Source organism: Struthio camelus, chromosome 4, assembly GCF_040807025.1.
Source record: "Struthio camelus isolate bStrCam1 chromosome 4, bStrCam1.hap1, whole genome shotgun sequence".
NCBI lineage: Eukaryota > Metazoa > Chordata > Aves > Struthioniformes > Struthionidae > Struthio > Struthio camelus.
This window is the reverse complement of record NC_090945.1, coordinates 44,935,950-44,955,120: the sequence shown is the minus strand read 5'-3', so window position 1 is coordinate 44,955,120 and position 19,171 is coordinate 44,935,950. Positions and strand designations below refer to the sequence as shown.

Genomic DNA, 19,171 nt, shown 5'->3' with positions numbered 1-19,171 from the left:
GCATTCTCCTCTGCTTTTTCTTTAACCTTGTTTGTAGTGAGGGCGATTTCAAGCTCGCTGGTTAATAACATGAGGGGTCCCAACAGTGTAGTGATCATTTTAATCAAGTTTTTACCACTTTCAAACACCCAGCACCTTACCACATTTCTACAGGACAGAGCAGTGTATATTACAGCTAGGCTACAGGGATCATAAGAACCCATCAGTTCAGTAAGTGTCCTTCAGTGACCAGCCTGGGGGGAATGCAGGGAGGTAATGAGCACAGCAAAACACTGAGATCTTGTAACCTGGGAATTCTTTAATGCCACAACCACTTTTTAATTCTTTCCCTGATCATGACTCGTATTAAAAGTTATAACAAAAGCAGCAAAGTATGTGCGAAGTCTGTCCCACCTTCACTTTGTCACAGAGAGCGAGGTTACAAACTTCATACATAAATGAAAGCCTCCTCCAGAAAGCAAGAAACTGAAAAGTAATCAAAAATCAACGATCACTTCAGCCTTGTTAGTCTGAGACAAAGCAAAGCAACTTTTGTTATACCTTAGGCTAGATATCTAGTTGAATACAGAATAAAGATCTAAAATTAGAAGCCAAAACATACTGAAAACACATCACCCCTTCTTTCCTCCCTCCTCACAAACATAGGAATTATAATAGCAGAGATCCTTGTGGCACAGCACAAACAGAAGCCTTAGAAGTACATTTTTATTATAGTCATTGATCCTGGTGCAACTAGTTCACAACACAGAAAGTGCAGTAGGGACAGCACAAAACTCAGTTTGCCGTCAAACTGACTGACCAATATCAACCATGCTGAGCTCCATGTTGCTAGAATTACACTAACAGTAACTGAGCTAGACAGTTTAAAGGTAGCACTAACTGCAGCATAGACATCTTGTTGAAAAAACATCTCTTCAATGAAAAAAGAACAAAGTCATGGAAGAAAATCCTTGCCCGTATCCACCAGGGACTGAAGAAAGTCGGCCATGCTTCACTGTGTGCTATAGTTGCTCATAAATCCAGTAATATCAGCATGGGCATCAGTGGTAAACTCTTACTAAATTGATGTCAGTGGGAGTTTTGCTTGGCCTTCAGCCTTTGAAAAGAAATTGCCCCTGCATCTTCAGGGGTCACTTTACAAGGAAATACGATTAACCTTTTTGGTCTGAGATCGATGGGAAAAATGGGCTTATGTGGAAGTTACAAATGGTGAAACACCATCCTTTCTGAAAAAATCAGCTATAAAAAATACTTTATTTTAGTATGAAGAAGTGTATATTAAAGCAGAAGCATGTCTATTCTTTTAACGTTAAAATTATTTCTGCTGAAAATTCATTCCTGAACCCTTAAATAAAAAAAATTCAAATGACTGTTCCCTCAAGACCCTATCTTCTGTTATACGTTCCTTCTGATCGGACACGAATTCTCTTGGTTCCGTGATTCTTATTACTATAATGACTCAGAATCAAGGTAATCTCAGATTTTGAGAATGCAATTCACAAATACGTTTTATTCATATGTTTATTCCCACAGGGGAGGGTTTCTCTTACTCGGCATTCAGTTGCTCAGTTTTGTTTCATGAATCTAAATATACTGATTGCTAGCATTACTTTTTCAGGCATACTGGTTATCCTGCCATCAGGACCGTGATCTTCACTGACATTTTCCAGTGTTACAGTAAGGATCAGACCTGGTTTTGCTTTTCAGCGCGTTACTGTATTTTAGTACATTTAATGCTTTTGCTCTTCAGTGAGTTCAGTTACAAATGTCTGTACATTTCAAAAGATTTGCATGCTGACAAGTGGAATACTATTCTGAAATGTCTTATACTATTTTTTAGTCAAATTTCCTAAGGAAGCAGATTTAAATGATTATAGTGTGTATCTGTCAGGCCCTCTTCCCAATTATTTTTCATCATTGGCAAAACCCGTCAGAAGATTTCTAAAGGTATTAAAGTTCTAAAGATTTTATGGAAAATGGTTGTCATATCCAGAAAAGATCAAATGATCGCTAGTAAAGAAGAGGGTGCAACATAGGTCAAGATATCTCTTCTTGTTAACTTGCCAACTGGTCAATTAGCCAGTGCTGCTCAGAGCCAGGCCCACCATACACTGCCTAGTATTTCAAAGACATAGGAAAAACTAAGGCTACTTGGAGATGTGTTAGAAACAGGAATTATTGCAGTATGGTTTGGGGGGATGGGGGAGTATAAACCATGAGTGCATTGGTGGAGAGGGCTGAAGACATCAAGTCTGCAGGCTGCTCGGCCCATAGGAGAAACAGAAGGCACAGAGGAAGAAGGAGTACAGGGGACATGGTAGGTTTATTGCGCTAAGGATGCTGGACACAGAACACAGGTTCATGAGAAACCAGGCTTACCGGTTTTGCTCCTGGCAGAATTTTTACCTTTTGCTGTTCTCTTCCACCTACAGCCCTTCACTTCTTACTTTATCATACAGTGGCTTTCAGAAGGAGAGAAATGGCATACACTGGAGAGAAAACAAAGTTTGTATCTGAAAACTTCTGAAGTACAATTTATTACATGAAAAAACATGTAAATATATTTTCACAGATATGAAAATATTTTAAATGGAAATTACAATTGTTAAAATCCAGGGATTTGACTAACTGGAAGACAAAAGATGCCTCTCACCTCACATTTGTGTTCGTAATTGTTCTCTGCCCTATGCAACATGCAATCTCTCCGCTGCATCAACTAGTTCCTTGCATGACTCCTGCTAATTAATGAACCATACATAAGAATGGAAAGGTTTCAAGAAGGGAGGTTTCCTCGTGTAAAAACATGCACAGTGTATGGTTCCCTGCTTGAATGGGAAGTGAGAATGAATACTTACTTAAATCTAATAGTCCAGATTCTGCTTTTTTGAGTACCGGTGTCAGCCTATTCCAGTCTCTCTGAGAGAAAACACTTCATCCATAAGAGGGCAGTGATGTACATCGGCATGCACACCCGCAGCTTTTTTACATGAAGTGGATTTGGCTGAAAATTAACTACTGCTGCTCAGGAAGTAACATATTTATCTGATTCTCGTCAGAATGTTTACTGCTTTGGCGAGTATACTAAGGTGCATTAATATTTCACAGACTTTACATAAAAGATTATCAAAGACCAACCTGATAAAGGGCTGATCTTTCTATCCCGCTTCCCTGAACTTTCATCTTGCTCTCCTGTGCACCACCTGTAAGGCAACGTCGTTACTGTTTTAACAGATATAGTACTTTCCTTAGGCAACAAATGCAGTTTAGACAACAATAATGACATTACTTACAAAACTATACTATGCTGGAAAGGCTAGTAAATTATTTCTATTCAACCTTGATGAGCTCTTTTGGAAAGGCTACGGCCAAAAGTGAAATCTAACTGTGAGATGAACTTTTGTTTAGCTGCAACAAGCAAGTCAATGTTTTAAATGTACCGAGGATCCTTCTTTCTGCAGGGGCAGCGCTCACGTAGCAAGGTTCATTCAGGGGGGATACATATGTTTGGAAATCCTAATAATCACAGCATAGCGATTCTCTAGGAAACAACCAAACTAACAAATCCAGAAAGCAAGACAAAAAAAAAAGCCTTTCCGGCAATCAACCTATGCAAACCTGCATAATGAAGGTTTTCCGATGCCTATAAAATCCAGTAAGAATGACAACACGCTCAGTTAACTGGAATAGGGCAAAACTACACACAGCAGGGATCATTTCCTTCTGAGCTGCAGTAAAGAGACGTGTAACTGGAACGTACCAGTACACCAGAACTTTTACATTCCTTTAGACTTCCCCACTTCCGCAGAAGAGGCGCCTCATCCAGTTTAAAAAGTGTGGGTTTTTTTTTTTAAGTTATTTTTTGCTGTTTGCCTTTATGGTTAATTTAGCTGTACCTGAGGGTCTACCTCGTCCTTTTGTTCTTACAGTCTTGTCTAGAAGCATTTCACAAAATCTCCCTGCAGAGCAAGCAGTACCCTGGACACAGGTAGGTAGGTGTGTGTGTGGGGGGGGGGGGGATGTGAACGGAGACACCCGTTACGGGGGGGTTTCTGACCCTACCTGCGTCCTGGAGTACCGCTAACCGCCGTGGCCGTTGCCCCGAGCAGCACGCGCACACCCGCGCCCACCAGATTCACGCTGCGTTTGGCCTCTGGCCGCCGGGAGCGGTAGGCAACGGCCACGGCAGCCGGCCCAAACGCGACCCCCCGGCGCGCTGAGGCACCGCTGCGCTTCTCCCCCCGCCCTGCGCCCCTCACCGCCGCGCCCCTGCCTCTGAGCCGATTTCGAGCGCCGCACGAAACCCGCGCCCAGCCCAGAGAGTCCCCACCCTCCCCACCACCACCACCACCACCACCACCACCACCACGGGGGCTCTCGGCGGCGGCTCCCAGGTGCCTGCGCAGCGCCGCCTTCACAGCAGGGCGGCGCGGCGGCAGCCGCAGCGGCGGGCAGAGACTGCCGGCAGCGAGGGGGGCCCCCCCCGCGCGGCACCTGGCGGGCAGGGGGCGGTTACGCCGCGGAGGGTGAAGAAGGGCCGGAGGCGGGGGGGGCACCAACGCTGCCGCCGCCGTTGGCTGCCCGCCTCCCCGCAGCGCGGCCCCCTCGGCAGGGCGGGGCGGGGCGGGGCCGGGCCGCCCCCCGCGTCAGCCCTGCGCGGTGGGGCGAGAGGGGAGGGCCGGGCCGGGGAGCCTCGGCGCTGCCGCGGCGGGAGAGGCACCGGCGGGGCTGAGCGGCGGCGGTTTCTCCTCACGGGAACAAAGCGGGGGCGGCGCGGCCCCTACCGGCGCGGCGCGGCCGCACGGTGAGTGAGGGCGGGGAGGGGGGCCAGGGGTCGGGGCGGTGCTCGGCCTCTCCCCTGACCCTCCCGCGCCCCCTGAGGGGCGGCGCGGCGGCGGTGGCGGGGGGGGGGGGGCGCAGGCCCGGGTCTCCGGCGGGCGGTGTGACAGCGGTGTGCCCGCCTGCCGCGGGGGGCGCCTGCCCGCGCCCTTGCGCCGCCGGCCGGCTGGGGCGGGGGCGCCCGCACGTGAACCGCCAAAAAAAAAAAAATCAATATGGAAGTGCAGTTAAGAAACAGGTATGCGCGGAGACGCGTGCCTGGCGCGTAGGGAGCGAGCGGGTAGTTGCCGCGGGGCCGAAATGGGGGGCTGGAGCGAGTTCCTCTTAACCGGGGTGGGAAGCGGGCAGGGTGCGCGGGGCTGTGCACAACGCCCCCCGGCCTGGCGGGGAGCAGCGTCGCGCTGGAGAGGCGATTTTCCTGCCTGTTGAGCAGCCTGGTACGACTTCCTGGCGAATGGCTGGGGTTTCTGGGTTTGGGGGTTTTGTTGTTTTTTGGGGGTTTTTTTTCCCTCCCCCAACAGCTTTCCTGCGTAAATGACACGGGTTGAATGCCTGCCCTGGCTGCCGTCGTCGCCCGCACAGCGCTCGTGTCCTGCCAGCGATATTCCTGCGCCAGAGCGTGTTGCAATAGTTGTGAAGTGCTTCCCTAAAGGCAGGCTGGTAGCGAGGCGTCTCGTCAGGAGCTGGGCTAAACTTACAAGCCTGGGAGCTAGTGGTCGTTTTCAAGACTGAGCCCTGCAGTAGTACGTTGCTGCTGCTTTTCGCAGCAACGCTAGAAATGCCATCCGTTCTGCTGTTGCCGGCTTAATTGATAATTCCCCTTGCTGTTCTCTGCTGGTGTACGCTCTGTTGTTGTGGAACAAGGTGTAGTTTAAGGACCTCGCCTTTGCCACCTTTAGTTGTGGGAAAAGCTAATTTCAAATAAATGTACAGAGATGCAGGTGGATTGCGCGTATTTTTTGTAGATCCTGCTTTATTAATGTGTTGTATTGGGAGGTGTCTCTTTATTCTGGAATAATTTGAGAAAACTGAGGATTGCTAGAAATTAAGATCAGAAGAACTGGAATTTAAAAAACTTAACTATTAGTATTTATTGTAATATTTAAACTAAATATATTAATCTAAATTGCTGTTGTTATTTATTAAGTATTCATTGCTATTTTGAGGTTCTTTTCATGTATTGAAAAGATCTCATAAATGATTTGTATTGAATTAGATTAGAGATCTTTTATTTATTTTGCTCCCTGTATGAATATCTTCAGATAAGGTAGTTCTGCTGACTCTTTTTCCCCAGGCTATTAATGTCTTTTTCCTCTCAAAAAAATTTCAGAGCACAGCTGGAAGAGGAATGGATGTAACATGATATCCTTGGAGTGTGCAAAACACACAAATTTTGCGAAGATTCGTGTTTTTGGTTAAGCAACGTAACGAAAATGGATGAATCAGCTTTGCTGGATCTGTTGGAGTGTCCCGTTTGCTTAGAACGCCTTGATGCTTCTGCGAAAGTCTTGCCTTGCCAGCACACGTTTTGCAAACGCTGTCTGCTGGGCATTGTGAGCTCTCGAAATGAGCTTCGATGCCCAGAGTGCAGGACTTTGGTGGACTGCGGTGTTGATGAACTTCCCAGTAATATTTTGCTTGTTAGACTACTGGATGGCATCAAACAGAGGCCTCGAAAACCTGGCACTGGTGGTGGGACTGTTAGCACAAACGCATTAAGGGTCCCGGTCAACACTGCTGCTAACTGTGGATCAAAGGACCTGCAGAGCTCTCAAGTTGGACAGCAGCAAAGGGTTCAAGCGCGGAGCCCTCCTGTTAGGGTAAGTACTATGACTTGTATTGTGAAGATAGGATATTTTGTTGCAATCGCATCTTTTTCTGCACTGTTTCAAAACAGTTGATGGCCTTTTCTTCCGAGGAGGGGCAATCAGTTAGTACATATGTCGAAACAAAATACTTGGGAGTACTGTTGCAGATTTCTAGCAATAATGCGTCAGCGTTCTTATCAGCATTGGTTTACTGTTATGTAAATACCAATAAGATAGGGACAGTACTTGCTTAAAACTTTAGTTGATGAGGTAGGGGGAAGAAAAGCACCTCAATACCTTAAATGTCTTATTGAAAGGAAGTTAAATAGTCAGAACAAGGTAATTTATGTGGAAAGCTTCAGTAAGGAAGGCTTAAAGATAAACATCTTGAGAAGAACACTTGAGCTTGTTCCTGGTTTGTCAGCTGTAAGACTGGAGACTTTATTTTGGCTGTTGCACTTCCTGTAATGATTCAGGTCTGCAGTAAGGTTCCCTTAGGTTAGATACACCGAGTATTAAACGCCAGCAAGGAAGTTTATTCTTGTTGAAGTTGATGAAATTTTTTGCCATTGGCTTCTATGGAGCTAGTTTTTTCACTTCTTTTCTTAAAAACAAAACAAACTTTGAAGTGCTGTGATTGGTACCTTATTTGTACTCTTTCTCCTCCCACCCCTTCTTTAAGTATTTTTCGCTTGAAGTATTTTTTCCAAGTGCTTTTTTATTTTTATTCCCCCCCCCCCCCCGGCCCCCCAAGTAGTTAGAAAATCTGTGCATTGTGATAGGGGAAAAAATTGCCTTATGTCTGTATTCCTCTTCCTTCGTCAGGTCCATGCAACCTGTAGACTGTCATACCTTATACTGAAGGCTGCAGTAGCCTCATTTACACTTATGTATTCTAGAGCCTGTGTCTAGAAAGATCATTTGATGAGATGACTGACCTTGCTCTGTTTTTTTTTCTAATGACAAGGCAGACTAGCGTCTTTGAAAGGCTTTGCTACGCGTTTTATGAAGCGTGCATATTCAGCGCTTCAGTGTTGGAAGTGAAATTTCCAAATGGTTCAGGTGTTTTCCCCATTGTGAAGTTTATTTTTGAGAAACATCTTACAAGGTTTGAAGGAGATGGCTTAAATGTGTTTTTGGCAGGACTAATTTTTATTTTCAAGTATAGCTGAATAAGTTAGTTTTCTTTACAGTCGAAGGAAGCCTTGCACTGATTTGTCTTAAATACTACTTGCATGACTGGAACCTCTCTAAACAATCTTAAATACCTCTCTTAAGTTTGTGTGAGAAATTAAAATGCAGGTATTCTTCCTTTAGATTACATTGTTTTCTCTGCTCATTTTGTTCCTTTCTTTAGAATATAAAAATAATAATTATTATGCCAGATCCTATTAATGGGCATCATTCCATACATAGACTAATTGGTAAGGGAAGAGAGAAAATAATGTTTTTTTTTCTTTAAAAAGCTAAATATTGAACAGCACTCCAAAGACACTTCAGTAATGTCAAAGACAACTTAGTCATCTCCAGAACATTGAGTTTTCCAGGATCTCATTCATTTGCAGAAGCACTTCAGCTTCTAAAGCCAGGTATCTGTGTAACTTCTTTATGTACTAGCATGTAGACCTTAGTAAATAGCTATAGGCTTTCAAAGACTGCTGCTTCTCTGAAAGATTTCTGGTGCAGCAATGTACTACATATGTGAATGAGTGCACTTCAGAGTTTCTCAAAGACTTCTTTGAAAAATAGCAAAACTGAATATAGAATATTCTCCTCTCTTTTAATGCTCCACAATATCCTGTTGTTCAGCATTTGCATTTCCAGATGTTCTATAGAGTGGAAAGTGATAACAGATGGAATGTTGCTTCAAGTTGCTTCAATTTATTAGTGATGTTATACCATGTGCCATAAGATTGTGACCGTGTGGATTCCTCATGCAATTAACTGATACGCAAAGAATATTAGTGGTAGACATGAGCGCTTTACATTAAGTCTGAATACATCTTTGTTTCCAGGGTTTCAAAACTGCTTAAGGTAACACAGGCATTCTTGTATCTTCTTTCCTTTGGGAGAAAGGGAAAAATGATCTTCTCATCTTTTGTCCAGTTAGTTCAGAGTCCTTTTTTATTAGAAAGGCAGTACTTTCAAGAACATGAGCTTGTTTTGATGGGTAGGGAGGGGGAGATAAGAGGAACTTTCTCCCTTGCTGTATGAAAGGTGAGTTTAAAAAAAAAAATTCAGAAAACAAAGTGCCAATTTAATGGACAGTGTTGATGTAAATGCTCTTATTTGTTTCACTAACTGTAGCGTAGAGATGTTTACAAATCCAATTCCTTTCGGGGAGTCAGAGGAAAAAAAAGTCTATTTCTAGATGAGTGGCAGGGTCAAATTTCTTGAGCTAATTTTGCTGAAGGGGAGCTCATAAATGAAAGTTGCTGTTATATTAAATGAAGTGAATGTAGATGAGGGCTGTCACGTCATAAACCTTCTGCTTATACCCTGAAGAAATACTGAACTCGTAAATGCCCTTTCAGAGGATGCCATAATTTTCAGAAACTGTTAATACAGCATGTATTACAGCATGATTTCCTGAACTGTATCAATGACTGCGGAGCTGCCAGCCCTGTTATTAACAGAGTCCTCTGTATGTTGCATTCCTTGTAAGTATGTGGTGACACACAGCAATAAACAAACCACTGGTGAGGAGCCTTGAGCCCCAGACTAACCAAGCTGGGGGGGGGGGGCAGGAGGGGATTCACTGGTGTGCCCCATGCCTTGCATTTCCCCCACTGTAATAACCGTATTTCTCTCTGTAATCTTTATGATCTTCCACCACTGTAATAACTGCAACTTTTCGCCACAACTCTTTAACTCCTTTCTATTTCCCTTCTGGTTTGTCCCATAAAGCCCTCTGCTCCTTTCCCTGGATGCTGGTTGGACAAAGGCAGTGTAGTGCTGTACCTGACGTAAACCTCTGTTTGCTGACTGCCCAGCTCCTCTCCAAGCAGCTAGCTTGCCTGAGAGGACAAATAATGATTAAGCTCACGCCGCAGCTTTCTCTTTGGTGTGGATGCTAATTTAGTGCTTTCTTTGGTGAAAACCTTTCTAGTTTGACAGCTTGTAAGCGTATTAAAACCTGCAGCCTGCTGTTGAATTTGATTGGAAATGGTCATCAGGAGCAAGTTTTTGGGGGCTAGTGAAGGACTGCATGATCACATGAGCCTTATTTATTTAAAAAGACAATGTGAAAATATTTAGGGTACTTGCTTTCACATTTATGTTAATATTATGAATTTTGTCACTTTTTGAAAAAGTATGTCAAATGTATGTATGTAGGTATTATCTTAAGCTCCTTTAGGTAGTTTTACTGAATATGCTTATTGAAGGAGCCTTAAATTTCATTGTGTCAGTTGGTAGATGTTGGAGATCTGCTCTAAGGCCTATACAAGAAGAAAGGTTTATTTTATGATGACTTTAAAATGATATATAGGGGTTTTTTTCCCCCCTTGAATTGATGTATGCCTGAGACATGCTAATTCTCCTGCTACTTTCTTTAGAGTCCAAGTAGTTGCTGACGTAAGGGCTGTCTTCTCAGTGGAATACTTAGCCGAGTTGTCTGTGTAGTCTGAAAATCTTATTATGTATTTTTTTTTATATATTTTGATTAAAGTCTCAGGCCGTTCTCTGAACAGAATGTAGGTAGGCAGAAATAAGTGAATAATTTACCTTTCCAAACAAAAGTGTGAATATCTCAAAGGGTGGCCCTGCCAAATAGTGCTGATGCTTATGCTGAATGTATATTGGCAGTGTACTTCCAGTGTGTTATACTGTATGTCACTGAGAAATTTTGTAATGCAGACAATGGAAGAGTCCTTCCTTCCCCCCTGCCCCCACTCCGCTTGTCTTGTGGAAAACTAGAGAAACCTCTAGTAATATCACCTGTGGTGAAATCCTGAAGGGAGACCTTAAAGGAACATTACAGGTTCTTAGAGGATGTTGGTTCAGGTGTTGAAGGGGGCTTTCTACCTGTCTCAATAGATTCTTGCTCAGTGCCTTCCTAACACTTTGTTTTTCTCTTGAGTCACCAACATCTCAGATGTTTGCAATAAGCTCTCCTAAGCAGAGGAGAAAAGAAAAGTCCTACAAATAGAAGTTTGTTCCATGAATTTCTACTAAGCTTAGGAGTGTTGCACTGTATTGTAAACCCATGTTTCCGTTCTCGTGCTTGTCTCTACCCAGGAAAATAACAGTAAAATTCTAAAGCCCCACCCCTGTACTACTGCAACAGCAGTCACCGGGGGTCCAGCAGGCATGCCTGGGAACTGCTGAAGCAGCCATAATGCCAAAAGAGAAGAAAACTGAGGCATTTTTTTCTGCCAACCGGGTGTTTGAGCTCAGCACACAACTTAGAGCACTAGGGGCATTGACCCACCTTCTGGTGAGTGAGGACTTGAGCTTCTCTGCCTAGCTGCTGGACTCAATACATGACATTAACAATCATTTTTCTTTTATCCTAAACACCCTGGAAAAAATAGCTCAGGTTAGCAACTAATGCAGTTTGACTGCTTAGCAGGATTCATAGATCTGGTAGGAACTGGAATGAATGCTGCTGTTGTAGTCACCACAGTCCTTGTCCAACTGATATCCTAGCAGGATTTGTTATCACAAGAAAGCCTCTTAATGTGACTGAAAATGTGCCATTCATAGGTCAATAACTCTAACAAAGGACTGAAAAAAAAATATGGGGGTAACGAAGTATCGTAGCAAGTGTAAATTGGAATAGATGTTTAGATCAGCTGTGAACAAGAGTTAGCAGAATAAAATAGTATGTAGCAATGTCATATGGTTGAACATCCACTGTTCAGCATACTCCTAGAAGAGGCCTGGATTATGGTGATAGATCAGATTGCAAAGTGTCCCATTTTGGGAAAAAAAACATAGCTAGATGTTTTTTCCCCCCCATAGTAGAAAAATGTGAAAATTAACAGTTATTACAGTCAGTTTCATGATTGGTTTCTGTGCTGGTAGGTTAGAAAATCATTACCTGATGATAGTTGATCTTGAGGATTGTATTTGTATGAATTTGTCCAAAATTTACTTTCCTCGCTTATTAAAAACAGAAACAAAAGTGTATCCTAATATTTATTGTAGTCTGTTCAGTATTAAATATGTTCCTGAATGTATTCCCTCTTCTGGAAGTAAGGAGGGGCAAGGCACAACCTTTATGTATGAAATCTTTTAAATTGAGAAAGTGGAGATAAATGTCTATTAATATTCTGCAGTATTTGATAGAAGACACTTTGAGGAGTTTCTCTAAATCATATACGCACGTTTGTGTTTCCTCTCATGCTCTCTGACATACCAAATTCTGGTGTTATGTGTACAGTTGCTTGTACAATTTTAACTATTTTTCTGTAACACTTTTGTATCCTATGCTAAGCTATATCAAATTTAGTAGACATTATAAATGGAAAAAGAAAATAGACTGTCATGGTGTTACTATGTTTCCTCTGCTAGACAACCAATTAAGTAAAGGGGGGAGAGAAAGAGAGAGAGAGGAGACAAGAAAAAGGAGGAATTGTCTCGGTATCTAAAGGCATTGGGCTAAGATTCAGAGCTTCCGGGCTCAATTCCTGGCTCTGCCACAGACTTCTTTTATAACCTTGCACAAAGTCATTCAAAGCTCTCTGTGCCTCTGTTTCCCATCTGCAGATATGACTGATAGTACTTCTTTTGTATGACTTGCTGTTTAAGCAATATAGCCTTTAGTGCAGGGATTGACTTTTTTATTTTGGATATATGTTTTGTGTCTTTTACAATGGATCTACAGTCTCAGTTGAGGTCATTAGATGCTACTGTTCACTCTTTAAAGAGTTGGCTTCCAGATTACTACAGAGCTGTTGATAGTCCATTTCCTGTGCCAAAGATGGTCCAGTGGCTAGTGTTAAATTGCTGAAGGGATTTCATATTGCATTTAGATGTTTAACTGTAAATTGCATCAATACCTCAGTGAGGAAAAGCTGGACACACAAAATCAAAATCTCTAGAAGCTGGTGTTCCATTATTCTTTTATCTAGAGAAATTTGTATCTGACTGGAATACTGGTGTGTAAATTTGAGTGTATTAAGAAAAGAATAAGAAGAGAATGTATAATATGAATAATGCTGGCACTATGGGAATACTTAATTCTATACTTTGAACCTTGATAGCAGTCTTTCACTACAAGTTAATGTTAATCTGCTTGATAAAATAGCTAAATAAATGGATTACACTAATCTTTTATAAAATAATTAGTTTTTGAAAATATAGTGCGTAGGTGTGATACTTTAAAAACACTCTTTTTGTTTCTGGTGTTGTTTTTCTGTGCATTGGTGAAAGACACTGTTGTATGATTGCTTTTTCCAGGAGGGAGGGGGGGTTGCTATCACTTCCCCCCCCCCCCTTCTTCTTCTTCTTCTTCCTCCAATTGAATGTTAATATTCCTCCATCTTTGTACACTTTTTTGAAACAGCTTATCTGGAATAAAATGGTGTCTTTTCCCCCTCTACCTGGTAATTTGGCTAGTGGGTAACAAGTTATTGCTCTACCCAAAAAGCTTTGATCATTCAGAAAAATGTAAACTTCCATACAAAAAGGAAGTCTAAAGCTGTGACTTTTAATGGACTCATGAAAGGGAACTTTTGTTTTTTAACCAAAGAAAAATCTTTTTGTTTATATCTTATTACCATAGAAATTAAATACGAATTAAAGATATGTTAAGTAGGCAGTCCAGGGACTGGCTAAAAAAGTAAGCCGGTAGTTTTATTGTCGTGTTTCTTTATGCACAGCATCTGGCTTTTTGTGATTGGTACCCCTTCTTCTGTGGCTTCAAAGATACATGGTAGGCCCCCATTGCAGGGGCTGATTAAAAAGGGGCTCAGCTAGAAATTCTTCTTCTCTCCTGTCCTTTACCTGAGTAAGTAGGTTTTCAGGTGGTACTTCCTCTTCTTCTCCCAATATCTTGGGTATGTATGGGACCTGCAGAAAAGAGCAAGCAGCTGCAGTGGTAAAACTGGAAATTTCTCATGTTCAATTGTTTGTCAGTCTTTCAGTGGACTCTCCTAGCTGTGCAATTGGTTCTATGCTGTACCCATCTCCCTCGTTTGGATATGCTTAACACCTTCGTTTTCTTTGGCTCCGTTACTGCCCTTTATTCAGAAATTCCCTCTACTTTGACCTTATTTATTTCCAAAAAAAGAAAACATAATATTACATCTTTCTTCCCTGTTGTGTCCTGTTTGTCTTTCACTCTTGCTATGACAAACATAGGAAAAATAATAAGAAAAAAATTCCCTGTTAAAAATCCCCTGTTAAAGAATCTGAGCTGCAGAAACTCACAGGATGTTTATGACTAATGAGTGGTTGAAGAGCAGAAAGCATTGGTTAGTATTATTGTTTTGATTGTCCTCGTTCTTTAGTTGTAAAAGATACTCTTCTCCCTCCCCCTTTAAATCATTATCTGTATGCACATTGCAGTGTAAGTGTGTATCTCAGTAATTCAAGCTGAAACATCATCTGGTCAGCACAGTCCACACATGCACCTTGCTATTCCATGCATTTCAGCAGAAGGCATAAAGGAAAGCGTGCTTCTGTTATGTCTCAGTTCCTGTTAGCTGCCTCTTTGAGATGAAGCTTTTCTGTGTATTAACAAAATGCAGTGAATTCTTGGATCAGTTGTATTAGATTAGTTTATTTGTTTTTCTTTTCACATTACCAAATCAGCATCTCTTTAAGAGCGCTTCATTTGATCACGAGTTACTACTTTGAGGTGAGCTGAATTCATCTTAGGAAGCGAGCAGCACTGAAGAGGGAGAGTCCCATGTTCTAGGAAAGTGCTTTGTTCTGCATTTCTTATCTTTGTTCACCTCTCGAACTCGTAGATATCATTTCAGCCTTTCTGATCTGTCTTGACAAATTAATGGATACCTTGACTGTGGCATGTGTCCAGAATACTGAAGAATGGTGATACAGACTGTGTTATTTTATAGATTTCCACCTTCCTATAGATGTGAGAGGGAGAAGAAAAAAGAAAAACTGCCTGACGGAAGAGCTTCAGGGAACTTAGAGCTGTTTAGAGAAGATATATGCCCCTTTACCAGTGCTCTGTTGCAATTTTGTGTAATTGATGGACTTCAGTTATACTGTGTCTGTGCTCCAAAACTGAAGTGTTAGGCTAAGGAAGCAATTATTGCAGTATCTTAGAAGCCCTTTGTTCTCTTAGGGTTTATAAATCCATCAAATTCTGGCCCGGCAGTGCTGCCAGTTGAAGATACCATCTTGGCAGGAATCTCCTAGACATAGTGCTCTCTGTGCCACCAGTGTTCTGGGTGGAGAGGGAGACAGCAGCACTGTTGCCTGTTTGATTGCCAGAATAAACAGTGCTGCTAGTCCTACTTGGAGCCTGGCTGAACTGAGAGCGCCTAAATAACTGCTTTCATTTATCTCAGTCTTGTAGATATGCTGGGGCCTCATGCAGCTTGGGCACCCAGCCCCTAGCTGTTCTTGGTCAATGCAAAGGCCAACAGTTGCATCATTCTCTGTCTCTTCTGAATCCTCCTAAATGTCAAGAAATAGTCAGGACTCAGAAAGATGCTCTCCTAGCAGAGAGAGCATCATCATCTTCAATTTTCTCAGTGATATTCCCTGATCAGCTAATTTATATTCTGCTGTTTGTCCTCTAGGTATTAACTGGGAAGCATTAGGTGTTACTGGGGGAGCAGGGGGGAGGGTGAGAGCCAAGGAAGTTGTAATCCTGTCCATCGTCATAGGTCAGTATAGCATCTCTCTCTTGACTTCATGGTTATTGTAATGAACGTGAGATGTGCACTTTCTACCTATGAAGGACAAGCTAGTCAGGATGGTGTTTTGGCTCACTGCAGCCCCTGTGGAGAGCATAAAGGGAACAGGATGGTCAGTGAGGCATTTAAAATCTTCCTCTACAAGAGGTGAAGTGTTCGTTGTTACGAACAGAGCATCACCAAAAATAGCTGTCGATTCTATCCATTTGTAAAGCAGCTACATAGAGCTGTATTCCAACATCTACAGACTGTCATGTAATTTCTGCAACCTGACTGCACACGATATGTGGTAAAATGCTATTGTAGTTCAGCTGAGAATTTTGTTGAGACTACAAATGAAAGGGTCGTCGTTTTGGAGATGAGGACAACAGGATATGTATATGATTGTGCCCCTGTCTCTTCAAAAGGGGCACAAGGTTCTCTTGTATGCACGCATGCTTGCCCTTGCGTGCGCGCGCGCTCTCTCTCTCTCTCAGTAATTTTGTTTGAAATAGCACTGATGTGTTCAGCTTTTCACACAGAACCTTAAAAACATGGTTTGAATTTGTGGATGAGGGTTTTCGGACATGCGAGCTCTAACTGTCCTTTCTGTCTTCCAAGCAGGCAGGATTCTTCAGAGAGTTTAGTGTAGGTTGTCTATTATTACTTTCTGTAAATGTGCAGATTTTTACAATATCTAGCCAGGAAGTATATTATTAATCATAAATTCATTTTGATCAAAAGTAAGAATTTGAATGTTGCTTAAAAATTAATACAGATATCATCCTTTTCTTCTTTGAAGTGAAGAAGTGCCATCAGCGTTGCATAGATTTTTAATTTTCAGTTAATAATGAAGATAAGTCAGACTTTGGATGTCCTGTTGGAGCTCATGCACCTGAAGCGCTCAAAAGCAACAAAATGCTTTCCTGATCTGTAGCATTCCTTTGTTAAAGAAATTACTTCTGTTTCATGGCATTGACATTACAGTAAGGTGAGGTAATTTTGCTTTCCTTTTCATAAGGATGTGTATATTACACCTCTTGCCTTCTTTTTCTCAATCCCTAGATGTTCAAAATACACCTATACAGCTTTTTAAAGAACTGAAGCCCCGTTTTATGTCGTGTCGTGAACCACAATTTGACAAGACAAGCTTTCTGAAAAGCTCTGGTTAAGGACAAAAGAAGTGCTCACTCCTACAAGACTTTAAAGCTGCTGAAATAAGAAATGGAAGGTAGTTGTACTCGCACAGAGGTGTGAGAGGATTGGTACTGAATAATTTGAAGCAACTGTGGTCATTAATTTTTCATTAGCATGCTATCTTAGTTTTTTAGGTTATAGTATGCATTCCTCCTTGTATCAGGAGCTCTGAAAATTGAGGCAGTTCTGACTTCTTGGTTTAAAAAGTGTTAAGATGAAAAGTATTCAAAGATGATCAGATGACTATCTGACTTGGCATATATAGGGCATAGCTATTCTAAAAACTTATTTTAAACAAACACAGTAAAGATAAATTCAGTGTGCTGTGGTAATGTGCCTCTGAGTAGAGATGAAGCTCTTACTCTAAAGCTCAGTTTGCTAAAAGAAAATCAGTATCTCAGGGACAACCTTCACCCTTACATATGTCAGTACCCTGCTATCTCAGATGGTCTTCTTTTTCATGGACTAGATAAAGATCTGAGAGAAGACTCTTAAATCTTATCCACACTAGAACAGTTAAGCCATTTTCAAAACCTGTTTAATTTAACACAGTTTTAAATCCATAGCCTTATTAAGTTAACAAGCCTTCAGCCTTGCCACCATGTTCTATAATCCTCTTAGATCTTCATTCTAAGCAGGGCAGGGATAGTCAATAAGTAGATGAATAGATAATCTTTCAGTAGACATATTGGTCTTCCAGGAATAAGTGTTGGTATCTATACTGACTTTTGAAAGGTTGAGAAACACTGATCCAAACTACTTTTGAATGTAGTAGGCCTAAATACCTACAGCTAGAGGAAGAAGTTGAAAGGCCTATCTTTATTTTGTTGGGAGAGGGAGTCAAGGATTATTTTACGCATTCGTTCCATGTTTACAGTGCAGTAAAATTAGGTTAATTTTTAAATGTTAAGTGGAGTAAGTAAAATAACTTAGTTTCCTTCCTTACCTTTGTGCATATGCAAATTTAAAAAACTTCTTTGTTGTTGTTTCACAAAGCTAGGTTTTAAATTTATTTTCAGGCAATCAGTAGCCCGTGGACCAGAGTTTTGGAAATGGTGATGTAGGTGATGTGGTATTAGCCACCACTGTGCTCTGCACACTACCTCTGTTCAGTATTGGCTCTTTTTTTTTAAGCCCTGTTGAACTTCTGTTTGGGAGATGTTCACAGCCTAATTCCTGAGGTAGTGAAATCAGAGGAATGGAAAGCCAGTATACAGTGGAAGAAGTCAACCTGACTGCAAGATCCTTGCCAGATGTGCTCATACAGCACAGGTGAAGGAGCAGAGGACGTGGATGTGGGGTGCAGTCCAGGCCTGAGAGATGCCAAGGGTGGCCTTGCAATTGGAAAGAGCACCAGAAGGGTACATGGGGAGTATGAAGCATGAAGGGAATCACTTATCCTGTTGAAGGAATGGGAGGAGGCTTCTGGGAGGAGGTGACTGAAAAGTAGAGAAATCTTCAATGCTGATGGGTGATAAGGACCTGACAGGACAAATAGGAGAGAACTGGTGAATGATGTTGGGGGGGAAAAAAACCAAAAAACTATGGTAATAGACTTGGGACGTAGCAAGATCAGATGGAAAAGGAAGGTTGAAGAAACCAGATCAAGCAAAATGCTATTTGCTCCCTGGAAGCGTAGAATTGGGACTAGAGACCTAGTGAGGAGGAATTGCTAGTGAAGCAAGCTGAAGAGGTAACCTAATGTTTGAGGAAGGTTTTGAAGAGCATCAAAAGAAGAAAAGCTGATATGGAGGAACTGGCTAGATGTGATGCGAGATTAACATGAATTAATCTTGTTGACTCACATGCTATCTCTCTTTTCCTAGTAGATTGTGCATTTTATTTTTCATTGTTTATTTTAAAATAATATCACGTCACGTCCTATGTAGCATTTAAGATATTTCAGTTCCAGAATGGCTGCAGACCTGTTAAGGATCCTGAAGATTATTTTATGTATGTCTCTAAAGCACTTTGAGATCCTTCACAGAAGGATTCTAAAAATGCCAGTAGTTATTACTAATAAACAATTCTTACAGTTCTTATAGAACCGACAGAGCTACAAGTTTGGATCTTTGGTTGAATTAACTCAAGGAGACTTTAGGAAAACATGGGCTTGTACCCTAGGAATTGATTAGATTAACATAAGTTTGGAGGGGGAAAGGGTTGGTTTCTTTTTGAGAAGAGAGTCTCAAATAAGCGGGAAAGAAAAAAAAAAAAACCTCATGCATTTTTGTGGTTGTTGTGATTTGGTAGCATTTTTCTTCACTCTGCATCCTTGTTTTCCCCATAGTCTTTTGTATAGGTCCTTCAGTTACTAATAGGCAAAAATAACGTTGTAAACATCCTACTAGGATTACAGGAAGTGGTTACAACCTCACATACTGTTCTTTTGGACTTACTCATGACATATAGGAAGACTGAGTTTTGTGGGGCAGGTTCTCTAAGCAAACATAATGGAATATTTTTGGTGTGTTTTCAGTTCTTTAGAGCAGCTCACTTTTCCTTTAAGTATAC

The 19,171-nt window shown here is 41.7% G+C and overlaps 2 protein-coding genes across 4 annotated transcripts in view; one reads left to right on the top strand and one right to left on the bottom strand.

Moving 5' to 3' along the window:
* Positions 1 to 278: 278 nt before the first annotated feature.
* On the bottom strand, positions 279 to 5,621 carry LOC138067087 (rRNA 2'-O-methyltransferase fibrillarin-like). The gene is made up of 5 exons (XM_068941051.1): positions 5,584 to 5,621; positions 4,060 to 4,491; positions 3,136 to 3,200; positions 2,380 to 2,489; positions 279 to 465 (listed from the first exon to the last, which is right to left on the bottom strand). Exons 1-4 carry the CDS (start codon positions 5,619 to 5,621, stop codon positions 2,452 to 2,454), a joined length of 573 nt encoding a protein of 190 aa, XP_068797152.1. The 3' UTR covers positions 279 to 465; positions 2,380 to 2,451.
* The window catches only part of SH3RF1 (SH3 domain containing ring finger 1), an 88,892-nt gene continuing 74,379 nt past the window's right edge, over positions 4,659 to 19,171 (top strand). The window contains exons 1-2 of one of the 3 annotated variants that reach the window (XM_068942445.1): positions 4,659 to 4,801; positions 6,167 to 6,656. In XM_068942445.1, the coding sequence (XP_068798546.1) occupies positions 6,270 to 6,656 (387 nt within the window). In that variant the 5' untranslated portion in view covers positions 4,659 to 4,801; positions 6,167 to 6,269. Of the gene's footprint in view, positions 4,802 to 4,921; positions 5,075 to 6,166; positions 6,657 to 19,171 lie in introns of those variants that run through there. The other 2 variants (XR_011141020.1, XM_068942446.1) reach the window with 2 other exon arrangements.

What these genes read in the sequence shown, in the direction of transcription:
- LOC138067087 (XM_068941051.1), bottom strand. Translation starts at nt 5,621, where the DNA reads ATGGCATTTCTAGCGTTGCTGCGAAAAGCAGCAGCAAC. An exon ending in CTGCGAAAAGCAGCAGCAAC is followed by an intron (nt 4,492 to 5,583) that starts GTACTACTGCAG and finishes CCTGCCCGCCAG; the next exon opens with GTGCCGCGCGGGGGGGGCCC. An exon ending in AGCGGTACTCCAGGACGCAG is followed by an intron (nt 3,201 to 4,059) that starts GTAGGGTCAGAA and finishes GTTGCCTTACAG; the next exon opens with GTGGTGCACAGGAGAGCAAG.